Consider the following 21,405-nt stretch of genomic DNA (forward strand, 5'->3'; position numbering starts at 1 on the left):
TAGTCCTGACAGTGAAGCACGGAGGTGGGAGTGTGATGATATTGGGCTGTGTAAGTGTAAAAGGTGCTGGGAAGATGACATTTATAGATGACTATCTGTGGATAAACCAAAATACTGTCTGACAAGATGACTCCCAGTCTGCAGAAGCTTGAAGAAGAGGAATATTCCAGCATGAGAACCACCTAAAGAACAAAATCCATATGGAGTTTCTAAAGAGGAAAGCTGTAAAAACTATGACCTGGACAAGTATGTGGCCTGACTTGAAACCAATAGGGTATTTCAAAGAGACAGACAGAGCAACACTAGGACTACCACAGTGATGCATAGTTCTGATAGTGAAGCATGATATTTTAATGAGGGAGGAAAAGCAGCACAACTCCTCCAGCAAAGAACATTCCTGCAGACATTCAGTATAAATGCTGAAAAGATTGAGTCCGTCATCAAAAATAAAGGTTTTATTTTTTAAGGAATTCTAAACTGTTAACTTTTAATTTTTACACAGTAGAAAACACTGAACTGTTCAACTGAGAAGTGAGGCAGTTATTGAGAGGTGACAGGAGTTTGAATCATTTGACATTCAAGTGATATTGCACAGGGTTGTACTCACTTCTGTTGAATACAATCTATGCTTCCATTTTTTTTTTTTGCACAGTTCCCTTAAGCTTGACTTGTTAAGGTTAAATCACCCTGTGCTTCCAGGACAAATGATCCATCTCTGATGCTCACGGGCAGCCAGCATGACGACTAACATTTGACATAACTGATGTCTTCAGGGCAGCTGATATTTCCAGCTGGTGAAAAAAAAAAAAGCCTGATAGCACAGAGAATAAAGGTGACGCTGCCATTTAAACATGTGTTCACTGTAGTGTGGAATGGTTTTGTTAATCTGAAGCTTCACAACGGCGGCTGTGAAATGAGGGTCAGCGCTGCAGCTTCCAGGCTCTATTTTCTCCTGACAAAAAAAAAACAAAACACACACACAAGGGGTTATAAAATGTTATCTGTGTTATGGGAGCTGAACTACAGTCATGAGACTCGTTGTCACTGAAAAACAAAGTTCATCACTGGAGGCAGCATGAGGCCTGTGGCTGGAAATTTCTCTTTTCTGATTGGTGTTATCAAAGTGAAGAATGTTCATAAATCATGCTGGCAAGAGATAAATAATTTCTTGCACAGTGTCTTTTTCATGGTTTGTACTGAGATACTGTCTTTTCTATGAGAACTGTAGAAGAAATTCAGTGAAAAAAAATGAAAATCTTGCAGCAAAAAAAAAATTGAACATTCAAAGACTAGGAAAATAACAGCAAATATCTATAAAATAAATCTGTAAAAATAAGGAGTTTTAATGTAGACACTATGCACAGTTTAGGCCTGATATTATTTTAAAGACAACATGTAAATTAATATGTTAAATGTCAATCTGTAAAGTAACAATTTAAAATGATTTATCATCACATTTACAGCTTTGTACTGACTTGTACAGTTAACATTTAAATTAATTTCCTGTTTTCTGTGATTGTACTACATATTATCTGTAATTTTAAAAACAAGGAACATTCATAAAGTACTTATTAAAATGATTTAACCTTTTTCAATACTTAAACATTGAACTGACAAGGCAAAAAAAAAAGTAAAAACAAAAAATTTAAATCTGGCAGCAAGGGTGGCAGAAATAGTACATAAAAAAATGTTAAAGCGATAAAAAAAAATACCGGTAAAATAATCATATTTTTCCCTGATTCAATACAGTAAAATTGTAATTTTACAGTCACAAATTGTAAGAGAACAATTTACTATTACACTAGTGGGCATTATATCCAGTTTTAGACATTTATGTCTCGTTATGGCATGTTTTGATTACAGTCAGCATGTAAATAAATACTTTTTTCTACACATTCTTTTTCTTTGAAATAACACCAAATATCAGTAAAATACTGGAATGTTTTGTAGACTTTAATACAGTAAAAATAATGTAATTTGACAGTCAACAGTGTAAAAGAAGAAATTACCATTTCTAGAAATACATTCAAATTTACAGTTCTTGCGTGTGTTTTATTACTGTGAACATGTAAATTAATACTTTTACTTCTATGATTTTTCCAGTTATTTCTAATTTAACAAAACAGAAAAAATCCATAAAATTAACAGCTAATAAAAGTCAATCACTGGTTTTAAATCCTTGATATACATAATTTTTTCTTTCAAATAACAGCACATAAAATAATATTTTTTGCTGATTTAAAGACAGCCAAGTAATGTAAAGAAAGGCTTTTTTTTTTTTTTTTTTTACAGTGTAGGACAGTGCAGTCATGAAGTCATTCCAGAGAAAGACATCTTCCAGGAATCTGACCTCAGAGACATAAGATTAGCTCCGCTGTCGTCGTCCAAACGTATGATCCAATCACTGAAGCTACATCGCTGCTCCAGCTCAATTCAAGTCATTAAAAAGAACATGATTGAAATGAGATGGTACATGATAGCAGCCTCTGGGGGAGCTAAGGTGTGAGTGGAATATGATTTCATAAATGTTCCACTTGAGGTTTTCTCATTATCTTGCATTAACCTTTGCAGTCAACACGCTTGTTTCTGCTGAAGCCTCACCGACCTTGTCTGTTTTCACTACAACTCCCAAACTGCTTTATCGAACCCATTTCTTGATGAGTTTTTAATAATGTGCTCATGTTTTAGTAAATTTCTTAATAGATTTAAACCTATTTTCTTGGCTTTCTGCTCTCCAAAATCAATCAAATCTACAGTGCAGATAACTATACATACACTGGGATTGTACTGTTGGTGTCAATTTATTTCCAGTTTTTCTCTTTGGAATATTTCACTTATTCATGTTCAATACTTGCATTTTATAGTTGGTATCTAGTTTTCGACAAGTTTTGTTTATGATCCTGCTCCAGCTTCTGCCCTTCTTTCCCCTTCTTCCCCATTTTTCCTCCTTTCTCCCTTGGGTTCTGATCTGTTTCTGTTTTTTCCTGTCTCTTTGGTTCACTCTGTCTGTCACATCTCCCTCATGTCTCTCTCTCTCCCTGTTTCTCCTGCCTGCATTCTGTCATCAGCTAATTACTGTAACGAGCGTCAGCTGCAATAATCAGCTCACTCCATTCACCTGTTCTCCACCTCACCTCCACCTGTTTAGAGCCCCACCTGGACTCTTGTCACCCTCGTTCCTGGATAACTCTGCTGGTCCCCTCTGTCTTCAGCTCTCTGTCTGCCTGTCCTGTTTCCCCGCCAACTTCCAGATTCCCCATGTCTGCCTACTTTGCCCCATTAGTCCCGTCTCACACTGGTTTTGTAAGTACTTTGTTTGTTGCATAGCTTAGTTTATCCTGATTTGGGTTTTGTAGTTTAGCAGTGGGTTTTTGTAGGTTTTGTAATGTAGTTCATTCTTGTCTTAGATTTGGTTTAGTTTATCTCCTGGTTTGTTTTCCCCTTTCTGTATTGGTTTAGTTAGTTTTTGTTAAAATAAAGACCTGTTTCCGTGTCCACCTGTCTGACTTATCTGTGCCTGCACCCGGGTTCTCTCTGTTATTTCAGCAGCTCAGATAGCTGGGAATCCAAGATTTTTTTAATTTCAGATTTGATATTAATTGAAAAAGTTGTTTTGGACAAGTTTTGAGCCATTTTGGAGAAGTTTTCAAGATATTTTGGACAGTTTTTGAGCTATCTTGGACAGGTTTTAGTTAGTTTTGGACAAGTTGTTTTATCATTTTGAATAATTTTTAAATCATTTTGGAAATCATTTTTAAAAATTAGCCTGTGAAGACTGAAATAAGATCTTTTAATGAGAAGATTGACCCAAATTGAAATACAATTCATTTTACTGATATTTACAGTGTTATTATTCTTTAACATCTTTTTACAATGATATTCATTGCCATCTTAGCACCATAGCTAATATGGATAAGTAATATAAACCTAAAATCAGGAATTAAGTCACTATTATTTATACAGGGCACTTAAAACTACAGCCAGAGTCAAAGTGTTTTCCAGAAGAGAAATACAGTTAGTGTGTGGTGAATTTCCCAGGAAAAAAAAATAAAGTTACTACTGTTTTGACATTACAGTGTTACTCATCATGTGAGTATAATGAAAATACTCCAGTTAAAATCCTACAAAATGATTAAAAACATAATTTAACAGATTTGCTGTGGTTTAATCATACAGTAGATGGTGTTGCATCTTGTCAGTGTGAACACTGGAGGGCAGCAGATACTCATGATATAAAATAGACTAGATCCAGCATCACTGCCAGTAGAAATAACAATAAATCATCATTTGTATTAATTTTTAGCGCTCATTTTCAGTCTAGTTCTTATAAATAAGATCAGTGAACCAATTTTTGTCATAACTGTATGAACTACAAGATTTTCTACTGTGAAGTGCAAACGTTTTCACTCAGAAATGCTTAAAAGTACTGATATCATCAGCAAATGTCATAAAAATGCCAAATTATTTCCTCTCTTGTTCAGCCATTTCTAAATTAAGAGTCTTCCTGTGCTTTATAGGATTCAGCAAAACCACAAACCATCTTCAGGCACAGAAAAAGGCTTTAATTTGTTCACAGTACATGCAAACAAATATCAAGTGAGCCCACTTCAAGGACATTTATACATTAAAAGCTTGATGTTCCATTAAAAAAAACATTGCATGTATGATACATAGTGTTTGATAGATTCTGGCACAAACACGGTTTTCAAGATAATACCAACACTGTTCATATTTTCAATGAAACAGAATCCAAAGCTGCTAAAATCTACGTCTAGGTTTGACTTCAGCAGCAACTGATAATGTGAATTAAGTTTGTTATCAATGCTTTCAAGTGGAACAACCAGAGAAAGTAGCACCTGAGCCTGTAGAAACATCTGCTATTCATGTCTTATACTCAGAAGATTGTGCAGACGGCTGCGTGTGGTCAGGAATGTCAATGTCTCAGCAACAAATACATGTTTAGTGTAACAAATCTCTACATCAACTAACAGCACAGTGATGCACCTTCAGACGCTGATCATTTAACGTGAAATTCAACATTTGTGTGACCTTTTCCTGATAAAGCCTGTGTGTACGGAAAATACAAGCCAGTGTACATTGTGCAAAGTCCTGATTTATCGATACAGCGAACATAATGAGATAAACGGAGATCAAAATGCTGATTGTCAGTAGTTCAACAACTACAATATGTAGGATCTGAAGCCCACAGTTCTACGGTCCGAAAATGGCTGCTAATGCGTTCAGTGAAAAAGTTTGACCATAATTCTACAAGATTCTTCCATTTCATAGCTGACATGGACATAAAACATAAAGATAAGCAATTATACTGTCATAATTAAAGTAGTTTTCCACCACAACATCAAATATATATGCTATATTAACAGTATATATAAATAGCCATACAATCATCCTGCCTTTTCAAAATCCTGCATCCCTTCTGACATCAATATTAATTTATTCATAAAACCGGGTTCCCTTTAACACACCTCCAGATGTATGTGGTGTTTTAACTGTCTGTTGAGCCACTGCTCTTGTTCTTGTTGCGACTGAGAGGAAAAGTGGATTTGCTCTGTGGTTGGGTCATTTTGCTGGCCAAGTAGACAAAGGGTTCGATCAGCGTACGTCGGTCCACCACCGAAACTTCCCACAGACGAACCTTCTCGTTCTTCGCCCAGTTCTGAGCCATGTTAGAGTCAATTCTCCTTTCGTCCTGCTTGTCCAGCTTGTTGCCCAGAACCACAATGGTCACCTATAGATGAGGATTATCAGGTTAGATCCACAGCAGGGACATTTCTACAGCTTTAACTACAGCTTCAACTACAGCAGATTGTCTGATGGGAACTAAATAAAATTAGGAGGAAACAACATTTAAATTAATAGTTCACATCCAAGAGCATAAAGCAGATGAATCAATGTCTGTGTACATGACCAGAGGCAAGTGCTGGGCTCAAAAAGCTTCAAAGCTGTTTTATAAAAGCCTTGTATCCATCTTTAAACACACACTAAAGTAATTGCAAAAACAAAATTACAACAATAGCTGTCACACTGCTGTTACACTATTAATAAATTCTGTAACTTAATGCAGAATATTTTGCACAGTTGTGTTTTTATATTGTATTCTCCCTAGCATTTATAATAATTTACTAGAAATGTTGATAAAAGCAATTTCCACATTATATCTAAGTCAAGCTCTGAGTAGACCACAGGTTTATGTATTCTAAGATTGCAAGAACAAACAAAAGCAACTGTTTATTGATATCTATTGATCAGCAGCCTCTAAATTAACCCAGCTTTATTAAAATACCACTAAATTAAGAATCTGAAGCCCCCCAAAAAGCCAAACTGAAACCATTTCCTAGAGTAAAGGAACTGTAAAAAACAGAAAGAATCATCAGATTTTCAACTTTCCAGTGGTCTGTAAACAAATCAATCAGCTTAAGGTTGTGATATTTTGCTTTATTCTAAATGATTCATTTTAAAAAATGCTAAAAATTGACTAGATGCTTTAACTACATTCTGTAAGAAAGAAAGAATTCTGCGCTCCTTGGCACAACCATGATGAGATTAGTGACTCAGCTGCTATCAACAGTCATGTGACAAAAACTAGGGGAGTTTTCAGCTGAAACGTGGGCTGTGTTTACACAGAGCAGAGAGGAGAAAAGAATGTAAACAAATTAAATATGTACATAATAGAATATTATTTATATGTAGAACCTCCATTTTTTTCCAGTTTTGGTAGCGTCTTTGGGCACTTGGAAAACAGGTTATACGTGTTATTTCTATTTTTTTTTCTCCATTTTTGTAAAACTATTAATGACAGAAATTCAACTTTTGTTCTGATTTATGACATTCTAACTGTGTTAAACTGTACAGATGATATTTCTGAGTTCTTTCTCCTTCTTCATAGTTGTTCTGTTTTCACAGAAGTACAGGACTTTATATTATAGTGAAAAATGAGGCCACGGTGAGTAAAACTGTGACAGAAGCCAAAAAAAGTCACCTGTGTTCACTGTGTTCTTTTCTCACCTCTTTCTTGTCTCTGTGTCGATCGATGTCTTTCTTCAGGGCCTCCATTCGCTTGAAGGACTCTTTACTGTCAATGCTGTAGACGAGTACGAAGCCGTCGGCAAAAGTGTAGTAATGTCGAGGGAACTCCATCCCATCACGGAGTCCGCGGGTGTCATAGAAACGCACCTGCTCTCGTGTGCCACGGTCGGTTTCTATGGACCCGATGTAAATATCCTCCAGAGTCTCCATGGGCTCCGAGCCTACGAGTAGACAAACAACGGCAGACACAAGTATTACATTAGCTACTTGTGATATTACAAATTGTGACCAAACACTTTTACTTTACCTTACTTGAAACAAAGACGCTACACTATGTATAATGTGGCGTCAGGAGAAAAAGCACTTGCAAAAACCTGTTTAAGTGAGACACGAGTCTAAAATAGATGACACACAACGTTATTTTAGGTTTTGGTAATGTAATGATATGGTTTATTCTGACTAGTAGGACAGCAGTGCTGGTCTGAGGTTAATCCAGTGTTGGATGTTGCCTGATCAGTAAGTCTCAGGACCAGCTGATCAGCAGGGACGTCTTTATATGGACTAATTAAGGTAATACAGTTTTAATTAAAGGCATAAGACATACCTGCAACATGATTGGCATACAGTAATTGTTCCAGAACAGCCGTTTTTCCAACTGCAGCCTGGCCACACACCACCACCTTGCAGCTTTTACCCATGATGATGTCTCACTCTCTGGTTAAAAAATCTGTTTATCGATGAAGACACTGAGATTAAAAACTGTTGTTACACAATTTAATAACTTACAATTGGTGCAAAGACAACAGAAAGTTTTGTATAACAAGAGCAAAGCCAGTTCTGAATGCCATCCAAAGCAAAAACTATATATCTTTTGTAAATTTCATGTCATTGAGGGAAGGTTCCAAAAGGCCTTTTTCCTATAATTTTTCTATTATAATATCTATCACAGAAATTCAAGGGTACAATTTGTGGACAATAACTTATTTTAAAACTGATACGACACCCATCAGTGCAATCCTTGCATATTCATAATCTGTACATTGCAGCCTTATAAGGATTTTGCAGTGTACAAAACCACTAAAAGTTTGTTTTAATGCATTAAGCAGTTAGTAAAACATGAATAAATTTAGGATTATTCACCCATCAACTGGCCTGTTGAGACCCTTAGCTACAGCCTCTTTTGTCAGCTTTTTAGAGATGATATTTATTTTCCTTGCGGATGTATCGAGTTACAAAGTCATCCTAGAATAATTTGTTTAAAATAGCAAATAATATGACAAAATTTTTCTATGCATATGTCAGTTTTTTCCAGTATCGTGCAGCGTTAATACTATGATAAACATATGTGCACTAAATAACGCAGAGCTGATACATTGTTTATTAAAGGCAACAGACACTATCTCAATGATGTAACAGGTATATTATAAAACATTAGCTAAGCAAGTGGGCTAACTTCAACGGTGTGTTAGCTTAGCATTAGCTTTCGAGAAGATACAGAGCCACAATATCACAATTTCAGGCGCCTATTTAAACTGAAACGGACTACCCCGACTAAAACGTGTCTAATAATGACATACGCTGGTATTCACTAAGTTCTTGTTGTTATTAATTGGAAATTAGTGTGTTTTTCTACCTGCTAGCAAACCGTCTTCCTCAGCCAGCGGAGCGCTTCCTGTTTACAGTTGTACGTAACGACTGCAGCACGAAGCCACGCCCCTCCTCATTGACGGCAAAATGGCGGCGGAGAGCTGTGATGCTGTGAACATGGACCCTGACATGGAACTGCTCAGCGACGAGGAATTAGAAAGGTGCGGGACGCTACTGCGGCGTTGTCAGCGGCAGAAACGCATGTATAACGAAGTGTCTTGCTGTTGTGCGCCATTTCCAGCCCACGTCTCGCTAATTTTCTCGTCACACTGTGGGAGCTAACTGGCCGCGCCGCCGCTAACTGTTTAGCTAAATTTGGCCCCGGAGGGCGTCTAGCTAGCTCGTCCTCCCCCAACTTAGCCCCCCTCAGCCAAATTCGTGGGTTCCAGTTACTGTAACGTTTGTAAACATTAATCTGCCGTTGATTTCTGGCTTCACACGAATGCGATATGCCCAGAATGGCATTAGCTGGGTAGTGACACCATTCAGTCTCTGTGTGGTCGTGATGTAAAACATGAAAGGCCTCCAAAAAAAGTAATGGCAGTAGCCCACAGCATGGTGTCATATGTCCCTGGCTCTGCTTCTGCTCGCCTGCTTCATAAAATAGCTACGTGTTGGCTCAGAATAGACCCTGCTGCCCTGCTGCTGTGGCTCTTTCTATGTTTGGCTCTAACTCTCTAATGAACACTGTCATTCACAACCTTCTGCAATGCTTGCTGCACCTCCAGACATTTGTGATTGTGGGGTGGCTAGTGAAACACACACAATCTGTGATCTGATACTGAATTTAAGGGTTTCTATCTAAGCTCCTGCAGTATACAGTGTGGCTGCACATCACTGGAAAAGGAAACTGACATTGCAATGTGGGAAAAATGCAGGAATCTCTATCAGATGGCCTGAAAAACCTTATAAGAATTTCTTATTATCGAATGATTGGGGTGATTCTGCAAGGGAGTGCATGTGCATTGAAAGTCAAAAATCACTATTAAAAAGCTGCCTGGAACCTTTCTCTTGTGGTGTAACACAAGCAAAGACATAAAAAATAGTTTTTGCTTTTGATGTCATTGAGATCTGGCTCGTTGCACTCATTGCACTGAGGTTCTGATTCAAATGGTCAAATAAATTAGTTTTGTTGTGGCAACAGTTGTAAGACGCTGCCCCCACAGTACATGTTTTTGGTCATTGTTTCCATAACCAAAACATTTCTACACAAGTGACGCATCTTTTAGCAACCACATCTTGCTTTTCTGTGTTTTTCTCCTGTTATTGGCTCATTATGCTTTGCACATGTCGACACACATTGTCTCATGTAGGTAAACATTTAGAAATACTCCAGGAACCCTTAAATCAGAGTAAATGACATTCAATCAGACAGGCTTCTCTTGTAGATTAGTCATGAAAAATGGGAACTGTGCAAGTTATCTTTTTTTTCCTAGTAGCAGCTGAAGTTGAAGCATGACGTATTTGGGTTGATTTGCCTTAGTTTGCATTGCGTTCCCTGCAGTTTGACGATTGTGCACATTGCAGTGTCAATGCTGAAACGATCTTTTGTGCACGCTGTCATTTGCAATCTTGGAAATGCTTTCTCTGCTTGGTGGCACCTCCAGAAATTTTCTGTAGCTGTTGCAATAACTGAATTTCAGGAATTCTGTCATGCTGTTGTGGTTTGGAGGATAGTTGAAAACGACTTAAAGAGTCGCAAACTGACATGCTGTGGTTTCATCTTCATTCATGTACTGTATATTTTTGCAATTTAAATGACCATTGTTCAAAATAGTTGGAGAGATGAGATGGTGCTGTGCATCTAAATGAAAAAAGGTCACGTATAGGCAACACATCCCTCGTTTATGATTTCAACGTTGTAAATTGTGTCCATGGTGATAAGTGATCAAACTATAGCAATCAGTGGTGCAATGAAATATGTTTTTATTGTTACTGGGCTACCTGTTGCCATATTCTGGTTATTATTTTACTGATTAGAGAGGCTGTGCTCGAGCGCTAATGTCAGATGTCACTGCTGCAATTGTCCTGCTGTGAAAAGCTGCATATGACAGAAATAGTTTGATTAAAGTAGATGGGTCGAACTTTAACATCACGTAATATCCAACGGTGACGAAACTTAGGACTGAAGAACGTGTCTCTGTGTGACACCTCAGATATTATTTATATCATTTATGACAGCTCATGGATTATTTATAGGTAGTTAATGAAGTTAATGTGTAAATGGAAAAGCTCATATGGGTCCTGATGCTGCAGATGTTTAATAAACTAAGAGGAAATAATCCTAAACAGCTGGAAGCAACAGTCTAAACTTCAGCTCCTATTTTGAGGTCTATGTTTGCACCTACTTCAACTTAATCTGCCAAAGCTGTCTTTTACGCTCTCTGTGACGCTTATGGACAGCTGCACAGTCATTTAATGCTGCCTTCACTTTTATTTTGTATTGTTTTTCGGTCAGATGTATTGACCGAAATGTTTCAGTGAATGTAATTTGACCGGTTCGATTTTTTGGGTAGTCGTGACCCCGTCTGCCTGCTTTGTTGGTGCCTTGCTCATGAGTATGAATCATGCAACTGAAAAGCCTTACAGTTAAAATAATAAAAAAAGACAAGAAGTTTATTCCTCATTTGTAATTATGTAAAGCAAACTCACATCACTCATGTCTATCTCATCTACTAAAATTTCTGCTTTTTCTGCCCACTTTCACACAGGGAAGCGGAGGGCTTCAAAGAACAAGGCAATGCCTTTTATATCAAGAAGGATTATGCAGAAGCCTTCAATTATTACACCAAGGCCATCGGTAATTATTCCCAAATTATTTTTTGATAATATTTCATGCTATTAGTCAGCGGGATGCTTTTTTGTTTTGATGAAACATTGAAATTCAGTTTGTTCTTGATAAAATGTCAATACCAATTGTTTTTCTTTTTACAGATATGTGTCCAAAAAATGCAAGTTACTATGGAAACCGGGCGGCCACACTAATGATGCTGTGTCGGTACCGAGAGGCTTTAGAGGATTCCCAGCAGGCAGTACGGCTAGACAATTCCTTCATGAAGGTGACGAGGCATTTAATTCCATTTAAAGTGGAGATTTTTCCTCTTTAGTTGTCTTTCATTGCTAAATATATTCAGCTAGAGATTGACGCGAAACAGCATCTGCTTCGGAAGTTGAATTTGAGGTTTTATGCAGCTTTGATTGTAGTTTATAACATTGTAGAGCTTGTAGGAATTAGTATTGCAGGGCTCCTTAATACATTTGCTCCAGCTCATCCCTGTTGTAGGTGTATCACATGGTAAAGAAGTAATTAAAGACTAGCGATAAGTGTTTTTTACGTTGGGTGTGAACTGAGGAACATTATCACTTGAGGCTGTGAACTCTTAAATCTTCTACCCACAGGGACATCTGCGGGAGGGTAAATGCCACCTGTCCCTTGGCAACGCGATGGCCGCCAGCCGCTGCTTCCAGAGAGTTCTGGAACTGGAGCCGGACAACAGCAAGGCCCAGCAGGAGGTGAGCCGACCTCACCTTTCAGAAAACACGATGTGACAACTCGGACACGATTATCTGGTGTCAAATAAGCTTTGACCAAGCTGCCGCGAGTAAAGTTCAGAAGTCTGACATGGAGAGGTTTAAGCAGAGATCAGCCAGAGCCGCAGTTAATTCTCAATGAGAAAACAAGGAGGCGTTTAGGTTACAAAGTTGACCTGGTTTAGGAGCACTGAGCCTGTGGTAGCTGTAAATCTGACTACTGTGCATCTTCTTTATTGTCACTGAATACCTCAAATTCCTTTGACAGCTTAGGAATGCAGAATCTATCCTGGAGTACGAGCGAATGGCAGAGATTGGATTTGAGAAGAGAGACTTCAGAATGGTAAGTTTCTCATTTGTGAGGTGCAATATTTCACTAATAACAACCACTAGAATACAACTAAACTGTGGCTTTCTTTAGGTTGTGTTTTGCATGGACCGTGCCTTGGAGTCTGCCTCAGCTTGTCACAGGTTCAAGATACTGAAGGCCGAGTGTTTAGCCCTGCTGGGTCGATACCCCGAGGCTCAGTCTGTAGCCAGGTAAGGAGGCATTGTAAGAAAAAGGTTTGACAATAGTGGAGTCTGTCACATTCAGGTCAGACTGAAAAAAGAGGGGAAAAACAAGCCGCTGAGGTGTGGATGTTGCATAACACGAACTCCGCTCAGCTCTCATTTTGCCGATTTTGTTTAATGTTTGATCAGTCAGAAACAAAAAAAAGGATTTAGAGATGTGTAGAAACATGAAAGCAGTGATGTGCACATGGGCGTATGAAGGCTTGATGTTAAATTTGAAATCACAGTGCTGGAAAAAGCCTTAAATTTAATCACTCCAGCTTGTTAATTTACCTTGAAAGCGAAGATCATCAAGGGATTTCCGGCAGAAACTGTGGTGCTTCCTTGGTTTCTACATTTTAAAGCAGTTTTACAATCTGACAGCTGATAAATTTAACGTTGACACATCTGTTACCACACTTATTGTCAGAGTTTGCATGACTGCACCCTTGGGACAATGTAGGGAAGCACAGAATCGACAGTTTAGTTTTCATATGTGAAATGAATCCTTAAAGATAATGACACTAGAAGCCATAGTTGTTATGTTATTTGCTGTTTTTAACTGTATGTTTTCTCTCCCAATTTAAATGTCATTGTGCCATTGAGTAGGCGTCATGAGTGCTCATTATATATATGTGTGTGTGTCTAATAGTAGGGCTGGACCCGAATATCCGGGAATAACCTGTCGCTAAATATACCACATATTTCAAAGCTGCATTTCTTCTTTGTGATTTGGGTGATTTTACGTGCACGTACAAGAGTTCACAGGCAATATCAGGGTTGTTTTCTCTGTATAAATGATCAGAATGGATGATACTTGACCTACAGAGCCTAGTATAAAGTAGAGGAGGACCCTAATCGCTCATATGTGCAGGAATGTGCACTATTTTCCAGCACTAACATGAAAGATCTGTTTGCTTTCAGTGATATTCTGCGGATGGACTCCACTAACGCAGACGCTCTGTACGTTCGCGGTCTTTGTCTGTACTACGAGGACTGCATTGATAAGGCCGTCCAGTTCTTCGTCCAGGCCCTTCGTATGGCTCCCGACCACGATAAGGCTCGGCTCGCATGCAGAGTGAGTGTTTCTGACCTTTACAGTGCAAATCAATCACACAATCTGCTGTGAATTCCTCTAAATATAGCAAAAAACAAGCTGGAGATAGCCTTAGAAAACATAACTTTGTGGTTTTTCTTTTACTCATTTTGAGTTCACTTACTGCTCAGAGTAGCTTTTAACCTTGTTTTATGTGAATATGTTGTCTTTCCAGAATGCCAAAGCACTAAAAGCCAAGAAGGAGGAGGGCAACAAGGCGTTCAAGGAAGGAAACTTTGAGGCTGCCTATGAGCTGTACTCAGAGGCGCTAACAATAGACCCAAATAACATCAAGACTAATGCCAAGCTGTACTGTAACAGAGCCACTGTTGGATCTAAGGTGAGCAACGTGCATAGAAGTTGTTTTTTCATTTGGGCTGTAAAACTAACCTTACTTGGTTTTAAGATTTTGAGTAATTCTATTCATGCTGTGACCAAAAAAACTCCTAAAAATAATGCATTGTTAATATTGGTTTTTATAATACTGTCTCATGGCACTGAAAGTATTTTACTCTCAAAACATCCAAACAGTTTCTGGATGTTTTTTTTTTTTTTCATCCTGTCAATTTTTCACTGTAGTATAAAGTCCCACGACTTTTATGGAAGCAGCACAACCAGTATGTTCAGTATGATACAGTTATAATATCATAAATCATTTAAATAAGATGAATTTTAAAAAAAACAGTTCTTTAATATTTTAGATTTGAAAAATTTGAAATCAACATGTCCAATATTTGTGCCTGCAGGTGTTGCCAATACTGGAAATAAATGGTGATACTACATACTATATATATTTTACTACTTACATTTTTATTTATTTACATTCTTCTTTTATTTCTACTTTGTGTAAACACAGCCTGCAGTTCAGCCGAAAGGCTGTTTTTTTTTTTTTTTTGTTTTTGTCACGTTCCTGTTAGTTGCAGCTGAGTCAACAATGGCTTCATAATTGTGCGGAGGAGCACAGAATTTTTATTCTTTAACAGAATTTGGTGACTCCAAATGGCTTATTTTAGTGAAATTTTAATTGAGTCTTGTAGAATAAAGTGATTTTGAAGACATATTCAGAATTTAAACTTAAATTTGGATTATTTTGCCAACAGAATGGCATGTACAACACAGGACAGTCAGAAAGTTGAAAATCTGACAATTCTTTCTGTTTATCCAGTTTCTGTCTCTGATAAATGGTGCCATTTCGGTGATTTTTCTGGCAAATTTTTGAGTTTCAGAGGGTTGAATACAGGAAATTTCATTTGTGAGCAACTGTCAAGCACTGTTGCGTATCTCCAGAGATTTTACTCCCACAGCCATTAAATATGGAGGACACAGACAGAATAGTTTCAAGAATAGATTCTCAGAATACATCTAAATGACTGAATGACTCCAGCACAGTCAATTTTTAATTATTGGTTCTTGAAAATGGAAAAAAAAGTGCAACGTTTTTAAACGAGGATGATATTGAAGCCACAGAAAGTTCCTGTAAGTGTCCATTTATGGCCTGTGTCCATATTTCCTACTAAAATGCAGTCTTTGGTCGACATTTCATCCATTTTTGAGGCTGTAACATCAGTAGAATTTGTATCACAAGCCAAGGTTTCAGTTTTTTTGCTATTTTAACAGTACATGAGGCTTATTCTGCCTTACAGAATTGTTCTGGAAAAAAATTTTTTTTAAGGGGAATTTTTGTATTTTCACCTTCAAAAGATACATGTGAAGTCACTTTGCAAAAAATTTGGGGTTAATTCCTAATAGCCACAAGCTGTTCATATGATCTCCCATAAAGCAGAATATGTTTAAAGAAAAGGAAGGGAACCACAAACAAACAAAACTCGCCAATAATGCATAATACACATGCAATCATTTACTTCATTTCAGATTTTAGCACAAATCCTCATCTGTCTCCATGACAGTGTGAAGTTTTTCTATATTGTGTTCTTTCGTCTGTCGCATCAGCAGATCTAGGTCGCTGCTGCTGCTTTTTCCCTCTTTCTGCCTCACATGGTCACACATTTTCTCTTTCTTTGAAAGCTGAAGAAACTAGAACAGGCCATTGAAGACTGCACGAAGGCCATTAAGCTGGATGAGACCTACATCAAGGCCTATTTAAGGAGAGCGCAGTGGTACGTCGAGGATTTCTCACTTGGTTGTTGGTGGAGGTTCCAGTCGATCTTGTATTCAGTTTTCTGATGTTGTCACTCGACACTAGAGAGGACAGTCATTATCTGCACTTATATTTTACTGTTTAAACTGTAATATACATATTTGTGCTGCAGCTACATGGACACAGAACAGTACGAAGAGGCAGTGCGGGATTATGAGAAGGTATACCAGACAGAGAAGACAAAAGGTGAGAAGTGGACTGTGCTATTGTGACTAAGCTCAGTTATTTAATCTTAAACGGAACCTACTCTGCTGAAAACATCTGACTGTTATCACGAGTGTCGGGCGGTAGTGTCACTACAAGAGGTGGCATTATTAGTTTACCCCCCTCCAGTGAAAATATAGTTGTTGTTGTAAAACTACTTTTGCCATTTTTGTCTTGTTCAGCTTGCTGCATTTTTCTTGGTGTTAGCTTAGAAAATTGTTTTATATGCTGCATAAAGGCCAATTCGTGGTTTCTTCATGACAGATATTATGGACTTTTAAAGTGGGCAGCAGACAGCTATGTGTGCCCTTCATATCAAACACAAAAAACAGCTAAGGCTCCTGTGGATGTTTCTGAAAGGTTGTGAGTGGACGGCTCTTTTTTACAGGATATAGCAACTGGTTACTGATTGGGCTGTGGCCCTTTATCAGTGGTTATTCCTGAGGGGTGTCAAGCACAGGATATCTGGAGAATTTAGAACTTCCTGCCGTGTTTGAGCTCTGTAGATGGAAAGCAACTCAAAGCACATTGTTTTGGACTGTTTTTGGTTTGGTTTAGACCAGTTTTGAACTTGGTTTATCCTTGGTTTTAGATAAGTTTCATTTCATTCGTTGTCCTGTAGCAACTACTTCAATTACATCTCTTTTAATGATGAATTCTAAAGGTGTGGATGACACAGAATCTTCTACAGTCTCTTCTCACAACAAGTATTTCTTTTAAGTTTTCCTGGCACTTGCATTTTATGGGCATGTCCTTGTGGACTTAAAATAGCCAGCTTAAACTGGCATTAATGTGTCACTGAGAGCTTCTTAAATACAAAGTTTTTTTGATCTGTGTGGTCTCTTTTTTTCCCTTTATTCTATAGAACACAAACACCTCCTGAAAAATGCTCAGCTGGAGTTGAAGAAAAGCAAACGGAAAGATTACTACAAGGTTCTCGGTGTGGATAAAAACGCCACAGAAGAGGAGATTAAGAAAGCCTACCGCAAGCGGGCGCTTTTACATCACCCAGGTGACTGATTTCTCCAGCCCGTTCTTCTATTATATTTCTTTATAGGCATTTTGGAGCCTCGCTTTAGCAAAAGGAAATGACAAAATTCTAAAGATAATGTCGGAAATTTTGCACAAAGTGTTACCTTCTCTTGAGGTGGTTTTTGACTTTCTGTAAATATAGGAAATGTGCTTCATGGGAGATGAAAACATCCATCCATCTATGCATCCATTATCTATACACTGCTTGATCCTCATTAGGGTTGCGGGGGGGCTGGAGGCCGGGGACACCCTGGACAGGTCGGCAGTGAGATGAAAACATGTTTTTTGAATATGCGAACACTTCACTTCCATGACTGATAAGTTGTTGTGCTTCTAGAGACTCTGGACAGAATGAAACATGGTTGATGCCAACAATGATTACAAGTTGAAAAGGATTCTTGAAGATATCTTTCCATTTTTCTCTCGTAGATTGACAAAGTTAACCCAAAGAACTGATTTAAGGTCCAGCTTTTCCTGCTCTGTTTATTACAGCTATGTGTTACGCAGCTCCTTGCACCACCTTTATTCTAGTTTATACCCTCCAAAGCTGTTAATGGGAACACACCTAAGTCAGATTTTATTTTTTTTGTTATATTTTGAAAGTTTTTATCAGTTTCTCTTTAAAATTCCAAAGAAACGTGTTCAGTCGGCAGAGGGAGGAGGTGGGGGTGGATGGCTGGGTGAACAAAATATTACATCGCAAAAAGGGCTATTCCATCAAAGGCACTGTCCTCCATTCTCCAGAAAATGATGCGTTTTCTTCAATAGCAGAAAATATAACAAACATAAGACTAATTTGTGTTTTAAAAGTTCACCTTAAATATGCTTAATCATTATGTGGAAACACGGATATTGTATTGTTTTACACACAAGTACCAAATTAATTAGGATTGATACACTTCAACACTTCTGTTTTGTTTTGTTTATTTCTTCAGACCGTCACAGTGGAGCGAGTCCTGAGGTGCAGAAGGAAGAAGAGAAGAAGTTTAAGGAGGTTGGAGAAGCTTTCAGCGTTCTTTCAGACCCAAAGAAGAAATCTCGCTACGACAGCGGACAGGATCTCGAGGACGACGGCATGAACATGGGAGGTGAGTAAGCGTAATTATTTCAATCGACGTTTTTAGATAGGATTAATACTGAATATTAGTTTTGTAGGAGCCTGTTAACTCCTATACAGTTTCAGCAAAAGTTAAAATCTCGTTGTCAGGTTGTAGAATAACACAAACTTTGTTGAAATGCCTTTGTTTATTTATGATTCTCACATTTTTTTTATTGAAAGCGAACTTTTCAACATTTCCGTTAGGCTGTTTAAACTCTTCAGTCAGATTGTGCTGTGGTCGCAACGTTGCTCAAGAACACATAGTGACAAAAGATTAAGAGAATTTGCTGCATCAGAGTCAAAATAAAATAGACATATTTTGTTTGGAATCTTTTGTAAAAAGGCAGAATATGAAGTTTAATAATTGATAATATGCACATAGTTTAAGTTTTCTGTGTTGGTTCTTACTTCCTTTTTTTTTCTCTGCCAGAATTTGATTCCAACAACATTTTCAAATTGTTAAATTTATTCTACTTGAATGCAAAAATTAAGATTTTGCATTTTTTTCTCACATGTAGACCACATTAGACCAGGTCTAGATCAAATAACGTTTTATACAAATGGTTCACATCTGGATCAGTTTGTCTCTGAGACGCTGAAGATTCTCTAGAACATAGTTTCTGGTTTGTGAAACATTTATTCTATTTGTGAAAATGAAAAAAAAGAAAAGATTTTACTGCTTTTTTTCCGCATTTGAACCAGGTTCAGGTCCCAAATCGAAGGCTAAACACTCTTCAAAGCCCAGTTACTCAGTTGCTAAAATTTTGTTCTGTTCATGAAAATGCAAAAAAAAAAAGAGATTTCACTTCTTTTTTCCACATGTAGATCACATAAAACCAGATCAAGAACTAAAGCTTCTTGATATTTACTGTCAGATCTGGACTAGATTGTCTCTGAGATGAATAAAGCAGTAAAATCTTTATTTCTTTGCATTTTCGTAAACCGAATAAAGATTTAATTATTTTTTTTAAATAAAAAGCTTAAATAACTAGAATTTAATGCCAAGAACTAAAGCCACTCTGTGTTTACTGTCAGATCTGGACTAGTTCGTCTCTGAGATGTGACAAAAGCTGTAAAATCCTTGTTTTTTTTTTTTTTTGTTTTTTTTTTTATGTTTTCGGAAACCGAGTAAAGATTTCAAAAATAAGTTAAAAATAAGTAGCTCACTTTTGTTTTGTTTTTGGCAGAATGTGATGCCAATAACATTTTCAAGTTATTGAAGTTGTTAAATTTACTTCTACTTGAAGGCAAAAATTTAGATTTTATTTTTTACTTTTTTTTTTTTTTTTTTTTTTTTTTTTTTAAGATTTTTCTTAGTTGACCACATTAGACCTGGTCCAGATCAAAAACATTCTATACAGATGGGCAGTAAAAAGCGGTGAAAACCTCTTTTTTTTTTTTTTAACATTTTTCTAAATCGAAAAAGATTTTCAAAATAAATAACTTACTTTCTTTGTGTCTCTGGCAGAATTTGATGCCAACAACATTTTCAAAGCGTTCTTCGGAGGTCCGGGAGGTTTTAGTTTTGAAGGTAATTTCTGTTTTCTTTTTGTACAAAAAGCTGTCGCATTTTTGAGAAAACAGTGAATATATTTGAGTTACTAATAATATTTTTGTGATTATCAGCATCTGGACCTGGAAATTTCTTCTTCCAGTTTGGTTAATCGGAAGACTTGTCCACCTCAACAGCTACTACATCAGGACTTTTCAGCAATGTCGACCCCTAAACCCACCATCTGTATTTAATGACTGACTGAGTCAGGTTCTTGTCTATGCCATTGACTGAATGAATGCAACCCAATGACCACAGGCAGCAAAACGATTAAACGCCCATATAGCAGCAGGACACCACGGCGGCTCTGACTCAGTTGATAGCGTTACTGGTTTTTAGTTTTCTTCCTTCCAGAACGAAACAAACTTGAAGGTCAGTAATGACTAACAACACTGGTCCAAATATATTCTCCGGAGGTGTGATTTTAGGAGAGATTGTGCAGCTATTCAGAGCTTTTTAGGGATCCGATGCAGGATGAGTGCCATCCGGGAGGAAACTTGCTCGCTTTTACCCTGCTCATCTCGACTTACTGCTGAGGGGAGTTTTTTTTTTCTCTTTTTCTCTGCATGAAACTTAACTTGCTCACTGATTTCTGAGGAAAATCACTGAGCAAGCGGTGCCTCTCCTCCTCTTTATTTTTGAAGAAACCTGTCGCTCGGACAGACAGTTGGCTGCTACGAATTCGCACTGAAAACTGCCTCCCCGGTCATTTTTTCTAAAATTTGACAACAGCTGGCGTCTAAAGCTATTCTCACATAAACACACAGCGAAGCACAGTAGTACAGATGGCGGCGGCGCTGTCCCTCCTTGTTGCGTTTCTCGTTGTCACAGGTTTTCCGTTTGACGTTGCCATTCACAGATTGCTGCATTGTACATTTTACTGGAATGTAAAGTGTTGATTTGTGATGATAGTTGATTATTTTTTTTCCATTTTTTTAAAATTTTCATATGTATATTTATTGTAAATTTTGCTGTCTGATAGAAGCATTGGCATGAGATGAAGACGCTCTTCTGTCTGAAAGAGATTTTTAACTGAGATAAAAAAAAAACAAACCTCAGGAAGGAATTTGTTTTGCTCGGCCTGCATGAAATGTCGTGCTAAAGTTGAATATGCTGTACGTGTTACTCGACCGTGATGCAAACTGTTTAATTTTGCTCAGTTCAACAGATAGAATATCATAATAATGTCTGAGAAAGTTCAGTTACTTCCTGATGAGTGCAGAGGAGAAGAAGAAGAAGAGCGTCCTCATCTGTGTTCTCATTGTTTTTGACCTTTAATGGTGAAACCATCTTCTCTTTACCCTGGAAAAGTACCAGCCGTGTCAATAAAGTTGGCCTCCTCTGGGTTTCCCCTAAATTCTTTTCTTTCAGTTTGTATATTTGTGCAGATTAATTTTAACACACTGGGGGGACGATTAAAGCCAATTCAGCTACAGTTTAATATTTGAACCTATTGCTGATGGAGTTGATGATAAATTTGCAGTTTT

The 21,405-nt window shown here is 37.5% G+C and overlaps 2 protein-coding genes across 2 annotated transcripts; one reads left to right on the forward strand and one right to left on the reverse strand.

Annotated features, from left to right (window-relative positions):
* Window positions 1-4,541: 4,541 nt before the first annotated feature.
* On the reverse strand, window positions 4,542-8,817 carry nkiras2 (NFKB inhibitor interacting Ras-like 2). The gene is made up of 4 exons (XM_023293506.3): window positions 8,681-8,817; window positions 7,652-7,774; window positions 7,027-7,268; window positions 4,542-5,749 (listed from the first exon to the last, which is right to left on the reverse strand). Exons 2-4 carry the CDS (start codon window positions 7,743-7,745, stop codon window positions 5,507-5,509), a joined length of 579 nt encoding a protein of 192 aa, XP_023149274.1. The 5' UTR covers window positions 7,746-7,774; window positions 8,681-8,817; the 3' UTR covers window positions 4,542-5,506.
* Window positions 8,710-21,275, forward strand: dnajc7 (DnaJ (Hsp40) homolog, subfamily C, member 7). Its single transcript, XM_023293505.3, has 14 exons — window positions 8,710-8,855; window positions 11,406-11,494; window positions 11,629-11,753; window positions 12,094-12,207; window positions 12,494-12,568; window positions 12,647-12,765; window positions 13,702-13,855; window positions 14,049-14,213; window positions 15,899-15,990; window positions 16,144-16,217; window positions 17,101-17,247; window positions 18,203-18,355; window positions 19,835-19,897; window positions 19,993-21,275. Exons 1-14 carry the CDS (start codon window positions 8,782-8,784, stop codon window positions 20,028-20,030), a joined length of 1,482 nt encoding a protein of 493 aa, XP_023149273.2. The 5' UTR covers window positions 8,710-8,781; the 3' UTR covers window positions 20,031-21,275.
* Window positions 21,276-21,405: the final 130 nt, after the last annotated feature.

This window comes from Amphiprion ocellaris, chromosome 19 (assembly GCF_022539595.1).
Source record: "Amphiprion ocellaris isolate individual 3 ecotype Okinawa chromosome 19, ASM2253959v1, whole genome shotgun sequence".
Taxonomy (NCBI): Eukaryota; Metazoa; Chordata; class Actinopteri; family Pomacentridae; genus Amphiprion; species Amphiprion ocellaris.